Source organism: Lipophrys pholis (genome assembly GCF_963383615.2).
Source record: "Lipophrys pholis genome assembly, chromosome: 8".
Taxonomy (NCBI): Eukaryota; Metazoa; Chordata; class Actinopteri; order Blenniiformes; family Blenniidae; genus Lipophrys; species Lipophrys pholis.
In genome coordinates, this window is record NC_137630.1 from 16,351,389 (window position 1) to 16,371,351 (window position 19,963).

The 19,963-nt window shown below is 39.5% G+C and overlaps 1 protein-coding gene across 1 annotated transcript in view; it reads right to left on the minus strand.

Annotated features, from left to right (window-relative positions):
- The window catches only part of vwa5b1 (von Willebrand factor A domain containing 5B1), a gene marked incomplete at its 5' end in the record, with an annotated part of 29,785 nt that extends 17,695 nt beyond the window's left edge, over window positions 1-12,090 (minus strand). Inside the window, 9 exons of the mRNA XM_080470385.1 lie at window positions 58-260; window positions 1,566-1,676; window positions 2,756-2,932; window positions 5,405-5,529; window positions 7,456-7,587; window positions 9,702-9,856; window positions 10,014-10,233; window positions 11,579-11,740; window positions 11,952-12,090. Coding sequence (XP_080326511.1) covers window positions 58-260; window positions 1,566-1,676; window positions 2,756-2,932; window positions 5,405-5,529; window positions 7,456-7,587; window positions 9,702-9,856; window positions 10,014-10,233; window positions 11,579-11,740; window positions 11,952-12,090 — 1,424 coding nt within the window. The remainder of the gene's footprint in view (window positions 1-57; window positions 261-1,565; window positions 1,677-2,755; window positions 2,933-5,404; window positions 5,530-7,455; window positions 7,588-9,701; window positions 9,857-10,013; window positions 10,234-11,578; window positions 11,741-11,951) is intronic.
- Between the last annotated feature and the right edge of the window lie 7,873 nt (window positions 12,091-19,963).

The window sequence follows — 19,963 nt, forward strand, 5'->3', positions numbered from 1 at the left end:
TCACACATTGCTATTGATCTAATTTTCTGAGAAGAGTGTGTGAATAGTAGCACTTGCCTGATGTAGCGAGCGTGGCTGCGCACCAGCTCGATAACTTTTCCTGTGTTGCTGACGGCGCCGTCTGTGAGCAGAAAGAGCAGGCGGGGGTGTCCGTTGAACATCGGCTGCCTCAGGATCCAGGTGAGGGGTGTCAGGATGTTGGTGCCCCCCATGTCAGCTCTGATCTTCCGGACATACTCGCAAGCCAAGGCCAAGGCATCCTGGATCATGAGGGATTAGAACAGAAAAACAAAAAAATGCTGATAGCTACTCCCACGCTGGACTTGAAATTAAAATGACTGTGTCAAACATGTGATTATCCTATGTGATACTCAATTTCGCCTAAATTCCATATAAATTACTTTGAAAAAATATTATCGTAAGTCTGCATAAGTCTGCAATGTATGCCAAAGAGCATTCACTTAATTACTGAATACACCATGCAAAGGCACCAGATATCAGATCTGGGTTATCGAGTTTTGCTCCGAGGTTGTCAGAAGGACATTTTTATATGTCAAAGAAATCTGATCTGATTAGAACAGTACACGCCTCTATAGCTCCTCAGAGAAGGTAGACTCAAAACCTGTAGATAATTGCGCATGTGCCAAAGATAATTCTTTCAGATTCCCCATAGCTGGATTAATAGATCATGAACAAACTATGATCTTAAAATTGATGTGACCTCAGACACTGACTATGCCATATTATTTCTCTCTGCTCATATTGTCTTTATATGTGAAACTCAGCGCATCAATTTTCTCCACAACAGAGCCAATGCCAGGTAACACTGAGAAAAGGGCAGGACACAACCTACACAGGTCACCAGTCCAACACAAAGATAACACAGCCAATCGCTCATGTTTACAAACCCCCAGGGAAAGAGCGAGTCACCAATTAATGTGGAGAGCATGTGTTTTCTCGTAGGAAGCTGGAGTGAAAGGAGAAAACACACTGGAATACAGTAAGGGAACATGTAATCTAGTCCATCCATCCATCCATCCATCCATCCGTGGAAGGAAACTCGCACACACAAATGTAGAACATGTAAACTCCACGCAAAAAGCCCCTGCAGGGATTTGAACCCATTGGCCACTCACTGTGAGGCAAGAGTGCTAACCACTTCTCCATCATGTGCAGTGCATAGTGCTTTTCCAGTGAATCAGCATCTCTATTTCTTGGTTGACCAACTCTAACCATTAATATGGTGATAAGTATATTTATCCTGACTCCAAAAGCTGAACTTTAACCAAAGTTTTTGATACAAGGATATAAAAGAATCATCACAAATCATTATTAGAAAACTGTGCATCTGGAAATTAGGTTCAATACATTCTATATTTTCACCTCAGATTATTTAGAATAACATGCTCAAAAGTGGCTAAAATTTAATTTTGGACCTTATCACCTGTGAAATCAATCATTTATACACTAGAAATATGCTTGGAATTGACGGAATGAGGATGAATTGATCCTGTCTGCTCTAATATAATAATAAACTAATAAGTTAAAACAAAGTGCAACTTCACCTCCTCATAGCTCTGGCTGGTTGTGAACAGCGATTTGAACGTGGATCCGAAGCCGATCACGTTGAAAAGACAACCAGGCACCAAGCTCTTCAGAAGAACTACCATGGCATCCTGGGAAAAAAAAGACACAGAGAGCAAAGACCTTTTCAAATGATATGTTGAATAAAAGGTGAATCTTCTCTGGCGGTTAGGTGCTTAATGTCCTTTTAAACTATTTGCGGAGATACAGCCGTGTCTACAAATGTCTAGACGGATGGTGCTCTCCACCGCCGTCGTCGGTGCTGTGCAGTAGATTTCCTCACAGAGAGGAATGAGTGCAGAGTGCCATCATGTTGGACCATTTCATCCATCACTGCCTCTTCTGCTGCAGAGGGGCAGTTTCCAAAAGGACCACTTAGAGAAACCTGTGCTCAGTTAAGAAAAAAAAAAAAAAAAAAAAAAGAGGGAAAAATGGCACAGCAGCTGCACACTGTAGCACAAAACATCCATTCACGTGAATTGACAAGGAGGAAAACAATCACTGTGTCATACTCCATAATATCTTTTGTAACGTGTTATCAAGTTGTCCTTTAAAAATGTGGAAAATTTACATTTCAACTCTAAGAATGTACATATACTATTATATTAGCATCCTTATATATATGAAAATGAGTTTGAAAGTAAAAACAGACATATTTGGTCATTAGGAAGAAATCATGATGTCAATAAATGAGTGGAGGCTGAACTGTGAATCAAAACATTTTCTTAAGACTCAGTATATTCTAAATCTAACAGGCAAGTCAAAGAGCAGGGTGAGAGCAGAGGCAGCCAAATAATGTGCAAAGTTATAGTGAAGAAATACAAACACTCGATGGCCCTGAATGGACTCTGTGGATATTGATGAAGGCTGACTGATAAGAACGTTAAAGGAGGTCTAAAACCTAGCAACTGGAAGACGTTTGGTGAAAGTAGAATCGCTTGTCGGGTCGATACCCTCATGTGCCTCCGCAGTCGGCTCACCACATCTCCACAGAGTAGCAGGGACAGTTTTGGCTGAGAGTTGATAACGCGATGATAAAGCTTGCAAAGACAAGTCATGCGTTTCATTGTGAAAGATCTCCATTAAAAACATGGATGTTCTGATGGGTTGAGTGTAAAGTAAACCAGTCAATCTAAATGGAAATCAGCAAGCATGTTTGGGATTGAAATACCTTCACACGGTTGATGTTGACCCCGCTCATGCTGCCACTGCGGTCAATGAGGAAGATAAATTCACCGTGAACCTGCCTCAGGTCAGAGCAGATGGATTTGAGGTCAGGACAGAAGTTCAGCATGACCACGGGATTGTGGAGGATGTCCTTATGGAGTCGCCGGTGAATAATATCTACCTATTAACACGGAGGAGAAAAGCATGAACGACAGAGAACAAAATGATTGGAATCACAATGTGCGCACACAGGCTCTAATTTAATGCCACAAAAAAAAAAAGGAGGCATGAAAGAGACAAGTGATCAGATCAATAGACAGGGCACATCAATTATCGTAGATGTGCAGGATGTGAAGGAAAATGAGCTGAGCCTCTGGATTGTTTCCATGGAAACGATTTTTTTTATGGGTAAGTATTATCTCCCTCTTTCTCTCTATCTCTGTCTCTCTCTCTCTCTCTCTCTCTCTCTCTCTCTCTCTCTCTCTCTCTCTCTCTCTCTCTCTCTCTCTCTCTCTCTCTCTCTCTCTCACTAAAATGCTGAACACAGCTGGCATTAACTAAAGTTAAAATCGAATTGATTCTTACCAAGTAAGTAAGTAAAACATATTCTTGATCAAACAGCATACTAGTCCAAATATAAGATGCCCCAATTGTAAGACAACCCCCTCTTTCACAAGGCTCATATTTGAAGAAAAATGGTTTTCAGACCAGATATTGTTTGGGCATTTCCTCTCTGATTCCGACTGATCATATAACGGTGAAAAGACAGCTGCTTCTCAGTTGTTCTTCTCTGTAAAGAATTTATTTAGTTATGAATATCTTCTCCACCAGCCCGGACTGGCTTTACGCAGGGACGTTGAGCTCTTTGGAGACTTTCCGTGCTTCAACTGAATAAGAGCTCTGCTTATATTCATTCTGTCTTTACATTCCTTGGTCAGTATTCATTCCCTCTCCTATTTATGTTTCTAAACCACTTAGAGGACCACCTTATGAGCCCTATGTTTTTCAGACTCTTTTTTTTTTTTCTTTCTTTGTGCTCTACATCTTCTTATGTAGCGCTCAGTGACAGTTATAAGTCTCTGCTGCATTGATTACGATCGGCTTGAAATTACCCTCATAACTCCTCTTGTGTAGCAAATCAATTTGCCTTTTGAGCCACTTTTCTCAATGTGACTGTATTGCTTCATTATTTGGTTTAGGGTACCATCATCTGAATGTTAAGGAGAGTTTTACTTATTCATGGAACGCAAACTACATCAGGCTAACTTTATTGCCATTTAAAAGACAAAACGAAGAAGAGCAGATATCTCTTTTGCCGAAGACTCCGAGTACAAGACAACCTCGTGTTTTCAGACCTATTTTCCCGGGGGAAAGTCAAACCAATACAGCATTTGGCATTTTGGGATTTCTGCTTGAGAACCATAATGTTCTCTAACATGAATCATCTGAGGGGATCACAGCCTTTCTTGAGTTTTTTTTGTGCCTCAATACAAAAGTTGTAAGATTAGGTTAGTCTATTTATTTAGCGCAATTTAAAATAAACTGGGTTTGTTATCAGAACACGAGTCAATTCATCAAAGTGCCAAACATTTGGCAGAAGACAAGCTGAGGAAGAAAAATTCAACTAAATTGCCTAAATATTATTACATTTGTCAGACAGCAGCTCATATTCTAGTTAACAAACAACACTTGTGTAATCTGGCAACTGCTAAAATTTGAGTTAAAACGACATTGGATTTTATCAACAAAGTTGATAATACATATATTTGTTTGAAAAAAACTTGTTTTTGTTGTTCAGTTCAATCAATTTTTTCAAACTAGTTATAATAACTAAGTATTCAGGCTGAAAAACAAAACTGTGATATGTAACTTCGGAGCTCAATCAGGTAACACTAACTGCCATCTCATCATTTGACTGGTACATTTTTCAGCAATTTGGTGGCAAAAACCTACTTTTCCAACACTAATGATTTCCAAATCATTTTCTTTATTTCTGTACAAAATAGGATTTTGTTCAATTATGAAATGAAGATAATTTTGATTAAACTCATTAAAATGGAAGAAATGTCAGATTATTGCAGTATTATTGGATTGATATGATCTAATCTTGATTTGTAGCAGTTTACCAGCCCACCTGAAGACTATATACTGTAGATTTAAATCCTTCTTTTCAGCTTCGCTGAATCTCCTTTCCATTTGCAGCATCGCTAAATGGATCGATCAGTCACATAGTGATATGCAAAGCTTAAAATTGAGCGAACAGCCCCGACCTGAGGCAGGTCGCAGTTATTTGGCCTGTAAGTACAACCAGTATGTTTGTCTGTATACAGATGTTAAAAGCAAAATATAAATGTTTGTACATTCTTGTGGTGGTCTTGTGTGGTTCTTGTGTTGAAGTTTGAATCTACAAACACAGAAACACAATCTTTGTTGTCAGGAGCCAATTTAAGCTTCTAGCAAAGAGTGTGATATTTCTGTATTAGGGTTGCAGACACACACTAAAGCAACGAGGCAATGCAAATACGTGCTCACACATTAACACATTGCTAGGTCAATGCATTGTGCTATTGTGTGTATTTCTCCACTCAAGAGTGAAATAGTATATGATTATAGCCCTACATTGAGATACATGACGCCGATGTCAGACACTCACTTTCCTCTCATTGCTGGAGTCCTTCTTGGTGGCCTTGATAAAATCGCTGCGACCGTGCAGGTACTCGTCGTACTCCTCCTGCATCATGTCGCCGTTCTCGACGAGCACATGGGGCAGATGCGGCTCTACAGTCAGTCAGGGCAAAGACATTACTGTAAATATAGCACAGATTATAAAGCTCTTAGACGTCGTCTGAAAGTCACAGCCTAACCACGTAAAGGAGTGTGGCGATCTGAAAGTGCTAAATTATCCTCATATCGACGTTGGAATTAGTAGGTGACTGCACATAAATATGCGGTCTCACAGCCAGGCTTTAAAATAACTAAAAGATCTAAGGAGGTTGAGTGACTTCTAGAGATTTGGGCTGTTATTTTTCATCAATGCAGGGTCAACGCAGGTCTCGGAGTGAAATTAAAATAACATTGATTTCCATTTTTCTCAAAAATACCTTGAGAATTAATTACAGGCGATATTTATACCACAAAGTAAAGCCTGTTGGGCTGATTTTACGCAAGTGTAACATCAAATTATTTGAAAAACTTCACTTGGTAAAATGCATGTTTCTATGTAATAAGTCACTTTTTCATTCATCCATCTATTTTATGCTTCCTATTGAGCTGTGGTGGGTGGTATTTTTTGGATTGAAGTGCAAAGCTAATAGCGACTTGTGTCAATATAAACACACCTATACCATGAGAAGCAGCAAGTTACAAGGGTTTGATAAGCTCTGAAACAGTAAAGTTAATGTATTTCTGCAGAAAAAGCTCCATTTCTACCGGTTGTTGGTAGGTGTAGCTCATATCAGTGGCCACGCTGTGCGCTGAAGTGATGCTGCCATTGTGAAATTTCTAACGAGGGTAGAATATAGTCTCAAGCATCTGTGGTCGCACGGCCTTGACATCAGCTGCCCAAGGACCTGTCTCACTATCCGACATAAAACCACTGATTTTGATCCCTAATCAACAATAATGTCATCAGAGGGCAAACAAGAGTGTCAAGCCTCTGCATCTATCCTGCAGTTACATCTGCTCATCTCACTATGTCCTTGTGTCTTCTTGCTTCCTCACCATTGATTGTGTCTGCTGTATCTTGTTAACTCTGCGCTCCCTATGTGTACGTATGTGCGGCCCTCAGTCTTCTCATCTCACCTTGTGCGTATTTATGTACTTTTCTTGCACACGAGAAAAATGGGTAAAACCAGGAAAAGTGAAGCCGGCATATTGCATTGATCATGTGGACAATTTTTAACAGTCAAGGCTATGTACTGTATAAAAAAATCAATTTGAGAAAATAAAAGGGGAACACTGTCTTATCATCTCTTTTGGTTTTTATTCATATCTTTTCAAATTTGTCTGATGTCATTTTATAGCAAGTATTCATTTGCATGATAGAGAGTATTCAAATGTGTTAGAAAATCTTAACTGAAACCAGATGAACCTGTCAGAAACCCTGCAGTGATTCACAGCCATTAATCAACTGGGCTAATAATGAAAATGGGCTGCGCCTATCTTTTTCACTCTGGCCGGTAATGCCTTTATTTTCTCCATCTTCATGCTGGAAACTGAGCATTCAATGTTGCCATTGAGGCTGCAGCTGCAGTCTGAACTGAATTAAATTGGCCGGCGTTGGCCGCAGGTCTGTTTGTGAACAAAGCCTTCATAAGAAGCCATTTGGATCAGTGAGGCCGGGGTTCATTCCCGCCTCTGGGAGACAACTGGCCCACACACACTTCAGGTCAAGACATCGTAACAGAGAGACGAGAGCACAAAAGGGAAAAAAAAGCAAAAATATGACACCCACACAATGGAGACGGACTGGGCTGGCATGTCCCGCATTAATAACAGAGGACCTTTCTATCCTGATGAGACTCTCAGACACACCGAGTGAGGCAGTGAGTGAATCACCTTTCCACTGGACTGATTAGAGGCCAAAGCGTGCTCTGCTCTGACACAGCCGATATAAACAATTTCAAATTATCCCACGAGAGAGCGGAGGAAAGACTAATTGCAGGGTTGTGCCGCTGTGAATGAGGTTTGAAGTTGTGGACCCACCGCTGGGATAAATGAGGATGTTGACAGGGTAGTCGTAAGTGTACTTGTCAGCCAGGGTGATGACAACGCTGGTGGCGGAGCGAGCCAGAGGGTCCGCGTCGGCTCGGATAGCGTGAGAAGGGCTCTCCACACCTACACAGAGATCAGCCACAGCACATCAAGTAACAAGTGGCTCCACCCCCCCGGTGATAAACCCACCACTTTCTCACATGCAGAGTCATGTGCAAAAAGCATGTGAACCCCCGAGGAAATTGTTGAACGCACAACTGAACATATGCTGACTGCAAAAATTGCAGTCTCACCGTAACGGTTTACATATTTGTATATTTTCTGGTGGAGCGGTTCAGGGCCGTTCTGTGTGGAGTTTGTATGTTCTCCATGTGCACGCGTGGGCTTTCTGCTGGTATTTTAGCTTCCCCCTACAATCCAAAGGCATGTGTGCCAGTTTGATTTACCACCAGTACATCTAATGATCTCCCCCCTCTACTTTTACCATACTACAGTCATCCTAGACAAAAGCAGGGGAGAAAGGTAAGGTTCACGCTGCATGGACAAGAGGTCAGTACATCACAGGGCGAGCACCGAGAAAGACAACCCACCGTCACACAAATTGGTAAACCACAGCCACAGCATAAACTAACAAGTATGTTATCAAACTGTGGGAAGAAGCAAAGCTGAGCTTTGAATGAGAAACATTTTTCCGTGTGTTGACGGTGCTTGTGATTGCACAACGGCACTGCATTCTTATGCAAGTCATATTTATTGTGTTGTCTCTCTCTGATTGTACGGACAAGCACTTGAACAGCAATAGTTTTAAGAACTACTTGCAGACTCTGATGAAATTAGATGTACTTGAAGATTTCTACTCAATTAAACAGTCGACTCTTGAGTTGAATTTGCCGGGGCTTTTTACTGCAGGAACAAATTGGAAAATTGGTTGTTTGAGTATACAACGTTTATAGATAATTGTCCATTCAGAGGAAACATTCCTTTAGATGTATTTGTAGAGATCTTTTCAAGTCACTTTTCAATCCCACAGGCATTCACAACTTAAGTTTCGAGGGTTTCCGAGAGCGCTTTACACCATAGTATAATAATACCACAAGTACTTTAATAGAAGAGCCTAAATGTCAGAAGTTTAAAGGCGACGATAAACAACTTACTAGATATAGCAGCTTACTGATGTCAGCTTACCATAGGGTATTAAAGGTTCAATATTTAATGTAGTTTAATTTAATTGTAGTTTGATCTAAAATCAATATCCTCAAATAATAAGCACACTGACACAAAATAACCGAGTTTTACTGCTCGCTCCAACATGCTTAGCTATCCATTACAAGTTCATACCACAAGATGGTGTACTGAGTCACTTTACAAGGCAGTAATAGGAATAGTTAAGGCAGCAATGGCTGACGCTGTTGGCTGACTCTGACTCAACAGCACCATCTATGGTTGTTTTTAAATGTTATTACATATAACATCTTACTCATTCTATACTGTAAAAATAAATGATGGATTTTTAATAATTTTTGTTTCACAATGAGTGATTTGATTAAAAAAACAAAAAACAAAATAAACACTTTCATAAAAGCCCTCACGTCCAATTTGTTGTAAAAAGCAATTCCTTAGGATTCACTCGTGTTGACACATTATCACAAGCTCATAAGTGTAGATGCCTTCAAGTGCACAAAAATTTTTAAAAGTACAGTGAGAAAATACAAATCGAAAGTTACAGAGCAACAGTTTCACAATCTGGAAAAAAAAACACTAGCTTGCTTCCTCCCAGATTCTTATGAGACAGTAGTGATTTTATGACTGCTGAATAAATATGAAGCTTAGTTCCGGCAATGCTCGCTCAGCTTAGTATAAATAGTACAGATGGGAGAGCAATACTTGAAAAAAACATCAATATAAATCTTCCAATAACTTTAAAATTGACTAAACTGTAAAATTAAATTATTTAAAAGTCCTTTCATGTAATTACAGTCGGTGCTTGGAACTTTATTTGCTTATTTTGCTCTGGTCATTCAAACATGATATGCTGTGCTTGTTTGTGAGACGAACCTAAAAGCAAAATGTTTTCAAAAGGTGTCCATACATCACATTTAAGCAAAAAGACTCAAAACTGCAACTAGTCACTTGTTCTTTTTTCTTTCACACGACACAAGTAGTGCAGATGTAAATATATTCTAAGCAGTGCGAGGCTTATGGATTGGCTTTTGGAGTAAAGTTTACATTTCACTCACCAGCGAGCAGATAAGGAGCCCGAATCTCAAGCTGGAAGTTAAACTCATAGTCCATGGAGTTGATGGACTCAATCTCAAGCAGTGAAGCCAACCACAGCTGAGGGGAGTTGAGTGACTGATCGTGCAGATTTAAGCCACAGGTTTGTCTGTCTCGCCTAAGAGTGGGGGGGAAAAAAGGTATAAGGCCAAGGTGAAACTCATAGAAAAAGAAAAAGAGCCTTTTTGAAGTCCAGAATCCAAAGGAACCAAATAGTAAGACAATATATTAATGGTTACATGTGTTTGGTGTGTTTTTGTGGTTTTATGACTTACGTTCTGGAGAAGTTTGGGGACAGGCCCTGCTCCTCGTTGATGCTCCTCTGCACCCGAGGCGTGCACACCCTCGGTGATGAAACCCTGATGCCCCCACTGGGCAGAGTGGAGAGCTCAGAGGAGGTGCTCACCAGAATGTGGACTGTCTCCATTGGAGGGATGATCCCCAAATTAACCACCAACACCGTCCTCTCAAAATCTTCGTCCATCACTATGTATCCTGTAACACCAGATCAGTCCTGATTAGAAGAGTAAATGAAGCAAATAAACTGATTCCTTCCTCCATTTCGGATTTAATCCTGTCTAAACCAACATACTTGCTTATTTTTGTCGAAAAAAAATAAGCTACCTCTGACTCTCTGCTGTCACTTCAGCCTGGGCACAACTTAAGACCTCTTCAGGTGGGAGTCTTTTGTGCATTTCTAAAAATAGACTTTATTAGCGGCAGTAACGTCTTTTAGGATTAGACTTTTAGGATTGCTCTCAGCAGTAATTACCCAGGTGGTTTTTCCATTTCATTAAAAGTAATTCCAAATCTCAAGTATCCCACTCCATGTTTTTGTGTGCTCATCCTATCAATTTGATGCAAATGTGCTGGATTTCCACAAGCGTGCCTATGACATGCTGCAGCATTCAATATTGCATTTTTGGAAAGTTGTGAACATTGTACACAGGAGTTTTAAAAAATGTGTGATCAACCGCAGAACCATTCTAAAAATGGAATTTCATTGACTCTCAGGCCACAGAAATACCTGTATCCCTGAAAAAAAAGAAAAAAGCTTCAAGCACTGCAGACCTTCAATTTAGAGGTTCCATTTGGGCAAATGGAATCTGTAAAGTTGAACAGAGCTCTATTATTATTTTATTTCAGCTCAAGCATGTATGCAGGAAGCCGACAAAATGGAATTTCAGCTATGCATAGTAAAATGCCATTGGTTTGGCATTTTATTTAGATTATATGAAGAGCGCAGAGCATGCAGCTTGATAAATACAAGCCCTGGAGATTAAGATTTTTCATCACTTGATTTAATATATTTCTTTAATTTCTTTAAATGCTTGAATATATTTCTGTTATTTATTTTTAAAGCCTTTCTGTATTTCTTTTTTTTTATTTATTGATCTGTAAAGCACTATGAATTGCCCTGTGTTTGAATGGTGCTCTATAAATAAATGTGCCTTGCATCATAACAGCATGAAATAAATTATAATATAATATTAATTTATGGTGGGTATAACAAATGATCCACTCGAGCAACATTTCAGTTAACCTGGAATAAATGTAAGAGCTCTGATTCATTACATCCAGCGTTCGATTTTCTGTTTGCTCTGCTTTGCTCCCCACAAACAACAAATTGCTGAATCTGTCCTTGTACTTTCACTAGCCAGTCTCTCGATGGGTCACACAGGATTTCTGAATGAGCCGCACAGTAAAGTTGTAGCTTTGAAACCAAATAACTGGAAGACGGTCGGACCCAGTGCAGAGCTGTAGAGGAGCAGCAGCAGAGCGGTCCTCCCCAGTGGTCCCATCACCACAGACACCTTCAACAAAGCTGCATCACTCTTACCGCTGCCACTGTGGGGCACTCCATTAGACGTGTTGCAGCACTCCAGATAACAGTCCTCAATTTTGGCCTTGTCTTTGATTTGCAGTGTTATGATCTGAGTAGATATCATAGCCTCAAATCCCACAACGATGGAATTCTCCTCCAGTGGATAAATGAAGATCCCTAAAAGGCAGGGAGAAATAAAAATAAAAATAAAAATAAAACACTACAAAAAGGGCATGAACCATAGGAAGCCAACAGCCAATTACCCAAACTCTGTCAATTATAATGATTTTTTTTAACAACTGTGCTTTGCACCGAACACTGTTGGTTTAAATTGGTTGGAAACGCGCAGCACTTCCGAAACTAAAGCAAACAAATTAGTCTTACTCACCTTCGATTGCATGATCCTCGATATTTTCATAAGTCATAGATGCTGTCAGAGCCAGAGTATAACCCCTGACACAGGATGTGATGTCAGAGACGCTGAGCGGTAGAGCGCTCCGGTTCTCCTTGTTAATGAGCCCAGGCATGGTGCTGGCTTTGAGTTACTGGTTTGGATAGAAAACACACAGCAATTATCTGTACATCTTGTTGGGTCGTCTTTTAAACTAACAATGACAAACGGAAGGAAACGCTTCAAGACAGTGGGAAAAAAAAAAATGTCTGCTACTTATTGGGATGGGAGTTTTTGTAGAATTTCTTATAAAACCCTGAACACCATAACGTTTGGTCTATTTGCTTAGCAATGTATCGCCTACTCCCAGATCGTGCGTCTGCATTCGACGAACTGAGCTGAACACAGAAAACTAGCGCAACCTTTTAAACATATGCCTAATTGGTCTAGTATGTCTTATTCAGTGTACTGTTTTGAAAATCATAGTAGACCCTACTCAATATTATATAGGACATTTTTAAGGGGGGCTAAAGCCCATTTCACTTTCTTTTTTTTTGCGAGAATTTGAGACATACTTTTGATTTTGCTCAGTTTCATGCCACTTTGCATGAAATGTGATTGTATAATTGGATGTAATGGTGTCTAAGTGTTGAAATACCATTTAACAACACCTTAAGGTTGAACTTTTCGATTTAAATGAACTCTTCTTGTGTCTCCTTCAGAGGGTTATGCCTTTCTGTCAAAAAGAAGTCCTCTCACAGCCAGAATCTCCCACAAACTCCCAACTAAAAATGTGATTTAGCTTAACTTTAATCAATCATTACTGACGCATTACTTGAGACGATCTTTTAAATTGTTCTCTATTAAACTGGATGATTAGATGTGCAGGTACACCGACACACACGATGCGTGATATTTTCTTGAGCACAAATAGAGACATTTGTCTGAGAATTGGAACAACAAAGAGGCTTATTTTGAGCTCCTGCAGATGCTCCTGGGTATAATGACAGAGCTGGGTATTCACTGGTGGCGATCACGACTGTGAGTTCCGCCTTCATCGCCATGAGGCAATATCACATTGTATTATGTGAGCACAGGTTTATGAAAGTGGAAAACACTGCGAGGGAAGCCTGTTTCCACCATGAATGTGTCGCTCTAAAAGTCTCTTCTGAGACCCAATCACTGGCTTGACCTCCTTGCTAATCTAATTGGATGTAAGACGCTCCACACGTTTTCTATTTTTCATCTGCAGTGGCTATCCAACTCTGATGTCCGTTAGTTGCAGTATTAAAGGTGTTATTCTCGCTCATTAATTAAACTCTGAAACCAAGAGAAAGAGTTAAAATGCAAACGAGGAAATCAACAAGTTTCCCATTACGCTTTATCAAACCCAAAATACAGTATAAACATCCCAAAGTACAACCCAAAGACAGTGTTGAACAGACACAGTCTTTCAGTGTAATTTACTTTTCCAGACTTTTGTTGCCTGCATTTCAACTTTATTGAGACATGCCACTGCCATCAAGTTTGAAATTAGATAATGTGCTTTCAGCGGATAATCTCTTCGCTTAACATCAGACTCAAACCTTTCCTGATTGATAAGTTTTAGCTGGGTCAAATCACTCTGGACTATTTTCTGAGTTAAGCTGCTATAACTTCATACTGCTGGGAGACCGTCTTTGATGCACTGAGATGCTCTCCTATTTTCATTTCCTGTATATTTCAATTGCTACTGCATGTTATTATTTCAGTGTGGTTCTGCTGGAGTTTTTTTTTTTTTTTTTCCTGCTATAAAAGACAGAACACGGAGAAGTAAAAACATCTCATTACCATGAAATCTTAATTTGTCATCGTTACCGTCTTCCTTACACTTCAAAGAAATGTCTTCAGGCTCTTACACAAGAGATTTATTAGATATGATCATAGTTTTATTTATATGAAGAGCTCGGAAATGAGTCCATATTTGGGCTTATGATGTCCTGTTTACTTGTTATTTGGAGTCGGGCTCAACGTGAAAATGAATGTGCTTTAGAGAATATTTAGGAATTAAGTGAAATGTAATTTGTTGTCCTACTTTGAGCCAAGGTATTCCTCTCAGGCCACTAATCTTGTATTTAATATTCAGCTAATCAAGTAAACATGGCAGTTTTATTAAAAATCCCCATCGCATACATACTTCATTATCAATTATTGAAGCATGGTAATTGTGTTGTACATTTCCATTTTAGACATATATTAACAATACAGTAATGTTTAATATCCACATTTTAGACACAGTACTTTCAGTACTGAAAAATGGTAATCATTTTTGAATGAATGAATGAATGAATGAATGAATGAATGAATTTGTATTTACATAGAAATTTGAGAGCAGAAATGTGCTTTACAGTAATCAGAGGGTACAAAAAACCTCAACAATTGCTGATTCCATAGAGAATAAGTGTGTCCATTCTTTTCATCCAATTTTGTTTTTATCATACTTGATTATCTAGTACTCAAACACTAAACCTTTTTTTGCATCTGTGTTTTAGATATCTATGTCTTAAGTAGTTAACCATGGCGATATTAATTGATATCTAATTAATTATTGAGGTTTGTAACAGTATTCATATTCTGCATGTGAATTTCATACGTCCCTATTCATTAAGTAGTGAAACATGTTAATGTTCTACTTCCCCGTACTGAGAAATGACTGTACGTCCTTAATTTATACATACTTATTCTTCAGGTATCTAATGTGCATACCCGTTTTGAGGAATTAATATTTATTCATATTTGACGCAGTGGGTGTCCAGCGAGAAGAACCTATTTGGTCTTGCCTAGAAGACTTTCGTTACCCAGCAATAACATCAAATAGCCAGCAGGATCTCATTAGAAATTCAAACACTACAGCTGTAGCTGCTACCCAGAAACAATACTTCGGTGCAGCAGGTACTCCAACGCCAATGACCGTCTTTGATGGTAATCAAAAGCCAAGAAACCTAGAAAATATGCCATGTGGCGTTTGTGCTAAAGGTCACAGTAAGGAAACAAATTTAAGGTGGCATCAACGTCAAAAGAGACCAAAAACAAAACTGGAGAAAGAAAGGGCAGTTAGTGGCAAAAAGGTGGCAAGACAGGTAATTAAACATGCAAAGGAAAGAATGCAGCTAATTATATGAGATATTCAACATAATTATATGTTGCCTCTGTGCCGAGCCTCATTGCTAATGCATGCTCCTCCAACAGCAATCTCAGTTATGGGCTGTCGAGGGTCTGCTCCTGCCGCATGTCCAGAGCCCCGGCAGCTTGATAGGAAGTGTTATGACGAAAGCAATAACCATAGAGACAGCTCTGCTTGCTTGGTTTGCTCGCCTGCAGACTGGCCAGTAACATCTCGAAAGTGTATTTGTGTTAGTGAGACTAATTACACTCAGAGCAGCCGGCACGGCCTGTCCTGTGCACACAACCACAAAAAGCCAAATCACTTCCAATAAAAATCAAACTTAGCGCGCAACTTCCACTCTCCCCGGCTGGATGAGGACGCCTTCGGAATCAATCGCAAATTCAATCAGTCTTCAGCTTTTAGGCAACACACGGTTATTTATGGCGAGGAAAAGGTCATGCAGATGCAATTACAGGCTGTTTTACTGCCTGTCTCGACAGTGCCATCATGTGTCCGGCTACATGCAGACCGAGACGCAGACAAAAAAGAAACATTTAGTGAAAGAAGGAAATCATTTGCAGCTGCATTGAAAACAAAAAAGACCGACTTGATGTCAGTAAAGAAAAGGTGGTAAAAAAAAAAACATTCACAGAGCATCATTCTAATTCCAATTAAATCATAACATTAGACATTTGTGTCACCTAAAATACCCTTAATACACTAGTTAACATTTAGCTTTAAAAGCCTCCTGTTAGGAAGCTTTCTCTTTATGCATCTCCAGTTTGTTGTAATTAGAGGTTTTATGGGGGGGAATTATTTTGGAAAGTGAGAGTCCCAAGATATCTTCTTTCCTGTTTGGCTCAGTCACATGAATCACCCTGCCACTCTCTGGGGTTTGCTAAAAGACCACCAAAGCATCAACTCTCAACGTTTTCCACAGTCCTCTGCACTCATTAGTGTCAAAACGGAGAGCAGATGCTGTGGCACCCACCTGTTGAAGCACACTGTGTGTGTGTGGTTGCTTACAGTGAAACCACAGACGCATCACTTGCAGCATCAATCAACGTTCCACTGACTTAAAAACACATCTAAAAAATGTTTCAGATATTCAACAGAAAAGCGGCACTTAGAGGGATTAAAATTCATCTGGAATAGCCACTGCCTCATTACCTTACCTTTCATTGGTGTCAGCTGGGTATGCAGCGCAAATCTCTCTCTCAGTCAGAAGTCCACTTATCATGTAAGATATCCTCCTCCTCTCCGACCTCCCTCACCTCCCTTTTTTTGATCTCCCTCTGTGGCGTTGAGGCAATAGAAGTGCTGCCACAGGTGGCAGGGACTATACGTGCGACGGCCGTGTCGTTAGTTGGAAGCGGAGGCAGAGGAAAGCAGCTGCTGCAGTGGTTCAATAAGACAAAGCAACATGTGGTTGCAACAAGAAAAAACAAACAGTTTCATTTATTCTCCTCCTCCTGCCCCTTCCTCTGGTCCTCGTCCTCCCCCTCCCTCAGTGGATGCAGGAGTTTAAGAGAAAGAGAAAAGAGGGACTGAGACAACATCCCCCTTCCCATCCCCATTCAACACATCAGCACCACCCACTCACTCCAGCCCCCCCTCGATGAAAGCGTGAACCATCCAGGTATCCGATTTATTAGCAGGAGATCAGTGTGCATGGCATGTAGTGTAACACCAGGAGCCGCAGAGTGGGAGAGGGAGCAACACACGTCACCCTCATATCACCTATAATCTCCTCCTGTCTCCGGAGTGATTAGAAAAGCCCCTGATGTTTCAAATCCAAACGTGGGTGTTCAGCCGTCTCTGTGTTTTTGTGATCACACAGTTTGATCCATCTGTTTTGTGTGCGAGGTTACCATGACAATTAATGTATGTTTATAAATTCATTGTGGTGTGGTTGTGAACATGTAGATGCTTGACTGTGTGTGTGTGTGTGTGTGGGTGTGTGTGTGTGTGTGTGTGTGTGGGTGTGGGCTGGCTCATGCTCAACATCCGCCTCCAAATTGAATTAACCTGCAGCCAATAACACCCCCCCCCCTTTCCCTCGCCTTGAATCCTCCTTCCCCTCTGACAGTCTGTTTCTGAACCTCTCATACTTGCTCCCTCACTTTCCTTTTCTCTCACAATGCCCAAACAATAACAAACTTATAATGTTTCTATTTGCCTGTCACCGTTCTTTGTATTATAATCTGAGGATCTGTCATTTTGAGATTTAAATATAAAGAATATAAACCTGTTTTGGTGTTTAGAAGCAGAACTGAGCTGTTTTTATTTTTTTATGAAGAATCTGTTGTTTTGACAAAGTTTGTAGACGATGCTTGAAAGCTGAGATGAAGTTTATTCAATCCGCTATGAAACAAGAAAAATCTGTCACATTTTCCTGGATACTGACGGTATAAAAGAAAAGGGTCCTTTTATTTTATTTTTATTTTCAGTTTGATGTCATTGTATCTAGTACATTTTGCTTTTGTCATGATTGTGTGTGTTATTATGGTTTAGTGTCAGGGTATTAGAGTTTGAACTAAAAAAAAAAAAAGAACCTGTGAATTGTTTTGTTTGTTTGCTTGTTTTCAGGAGATGACAAACTCAGATTTTATCCTAACAATTGTGGTGGTTTGATGCATTTCTTTGTCTTGTGTGACAGCAAGTCTGTCGGAATAAGTTTGCATTTTTGCTCTTTCGGGGTGATTAACTGAGGAGTAGGCTATAATAAATTATTAGAGAGAAAGTGGAACCCCACTTTTAACAGGGTGAAATGTTTGGCATTACAGTTGTCAGTCTGCGTGTGGACAAATAAAGACTCTTAACTCGACTTGCCTGTCTGTCTCTGCTTTCATGACCTCCACAGTCGTCTACTTTTGAAATAAAAAATAAATAAATCAAGGCCAAACAGCATGTAAATGTTTGAAACCACTTTAGTTGACAACATGATCATTATATTGTGTATAAAAGCTCCAGAAGTGAAAATTTACAAAGTATTCAATGGGCAATATTTTGGAGTATTGTCTTGCCTTTCATTCTCTTGTCAACTTACACTAACTTGTCTTTTATATTGACATATGTATGCAAATTGTTACTTTTTTAACAGAGAATTTGTTGTTGTTTGGATGAAGAAACAACGAAGGGACTAATTCCATAACATCATTTAGATGGAGCTGCAAGACAAAAAGGGGACTTGAAAGTGAGTTTAGAAAAGTCCAACAGAAGTTGATTTATGTTTAAATTTACCTTTTTGTTTCTGCAGAGTATGACAAAATATATGTGACGAGCAGCAACTATACAGCAACTGCGATCAAACATGTTTACACTGATTATATCTTTGTATTTCCTTACCTACAATTGTTTCATTAAACAAAACAAAACCAGAAACGGTAGAAGTGGAGTCTCACGTGTTTTGTGAGTGTAAAGTCTGCTTACCTGAGTTTTTTAGCTCCTTCTTTACAATGATCGTTTCAAAATCATCGAAAGGAAGAGAAAATGTGTGAGTATGAGCCCACGTGCTCCTTTTGGATTACCGTGTTGGCTTCAAGCAACCCTCGTTAATTCATAAAAAATAATTGTCACACATTAAATTGGCCTGTTTTCTTCCTTATTAATACATGCAAGAGTGTTACATAAACCAGGTATGGAAACTTTTAGGGGGAAATGACTCTACTATATGTTTTTAACATGAACGACGTGAAAACGTGAACTTATTGGTGCCATTCGTCTGTTTGATTGGATGATTATATTGGATCAGTTGATAAATGGCCATATTTCTGATGCTGATGAACGCAACACGACCAGGAGAGAAACACACACACACACACACACACACACGCACACACACACGCACACACACACGAACGGATAAGGTCAATAACTATTTATAAACTCATATTGTTTGTGAGATGTGCTCCTAATTCATACACAAAAGTTAGATTGTCTGCTGTTAAAAAATGTGATTAAGAAATATACAGGTATTTTTTTCAGTGCAATACTTGAGGTTTTAAAAGTACTTCTATAGTGGCTAAAGATTATCAACATTAATGTACTGCTTTCAGTAGACTAATTGTGGGCAAAAAGAACATTTCCTGTTGTTCAACAAGGAAAAAAAAAACCTAAGCCTACCGTTTATGTACTCTTTTATCTCTGTCATTTTCGTGGAAGACTGGAGTTGCTGAGGAACCTCTAAGGGTTTCAACAGAACATCCAGATTCCAGCAAAATGCTTTGTTTACGATTATGACTAAGCCGTGAGTCCAGTTGTTGTCAAAAACATCTCTGCTTCATCAACGTCTTTGTGTGTTTCTTGAAGACCTTGCTTGTTTTGTGTTATATTTTTGTGCCACTTTCTGGTTGTTTTGTCTCACATTGTTCATATTTGCATCTTGTTTGCTTTTCATTTTGATGTTATGTAAATCCATGTGTCATTGTAATATTTCTCTCAAGGTAAGTCCCTGTCACACATCATTTTGAGTCTCACATTGTTTTGTGGTTGCCTCTTGGACACAAATAATCCCTTTGTAAAAGAGATTAACTTTGGTTAACTTCTTGGTTTACATGAATATGGAGGAGACTTGCCAGACAGCTCAGCTCGAGGATCTAGGAATGAAAAAATACTTTATTGCTCTTGGATTTATTTTTTTTAATTCTGTGAATAACTCGAGTGCTGACAACTTGATGAATACATAAGATGAGAATCCATACAACCGAGTCCCTCATTAAGGCTGTTGAGAAGTGGTCTCGAAAGATGAACAGAGTCAAGAAACGACTTTGAAGGAGGGAGAAACATGGTCACTCTTTGGAAGATAAGAATCATTTTCAGTGAATGACAGAGTCAAACAATGTCTAGGTTTTTTGGATGGAGG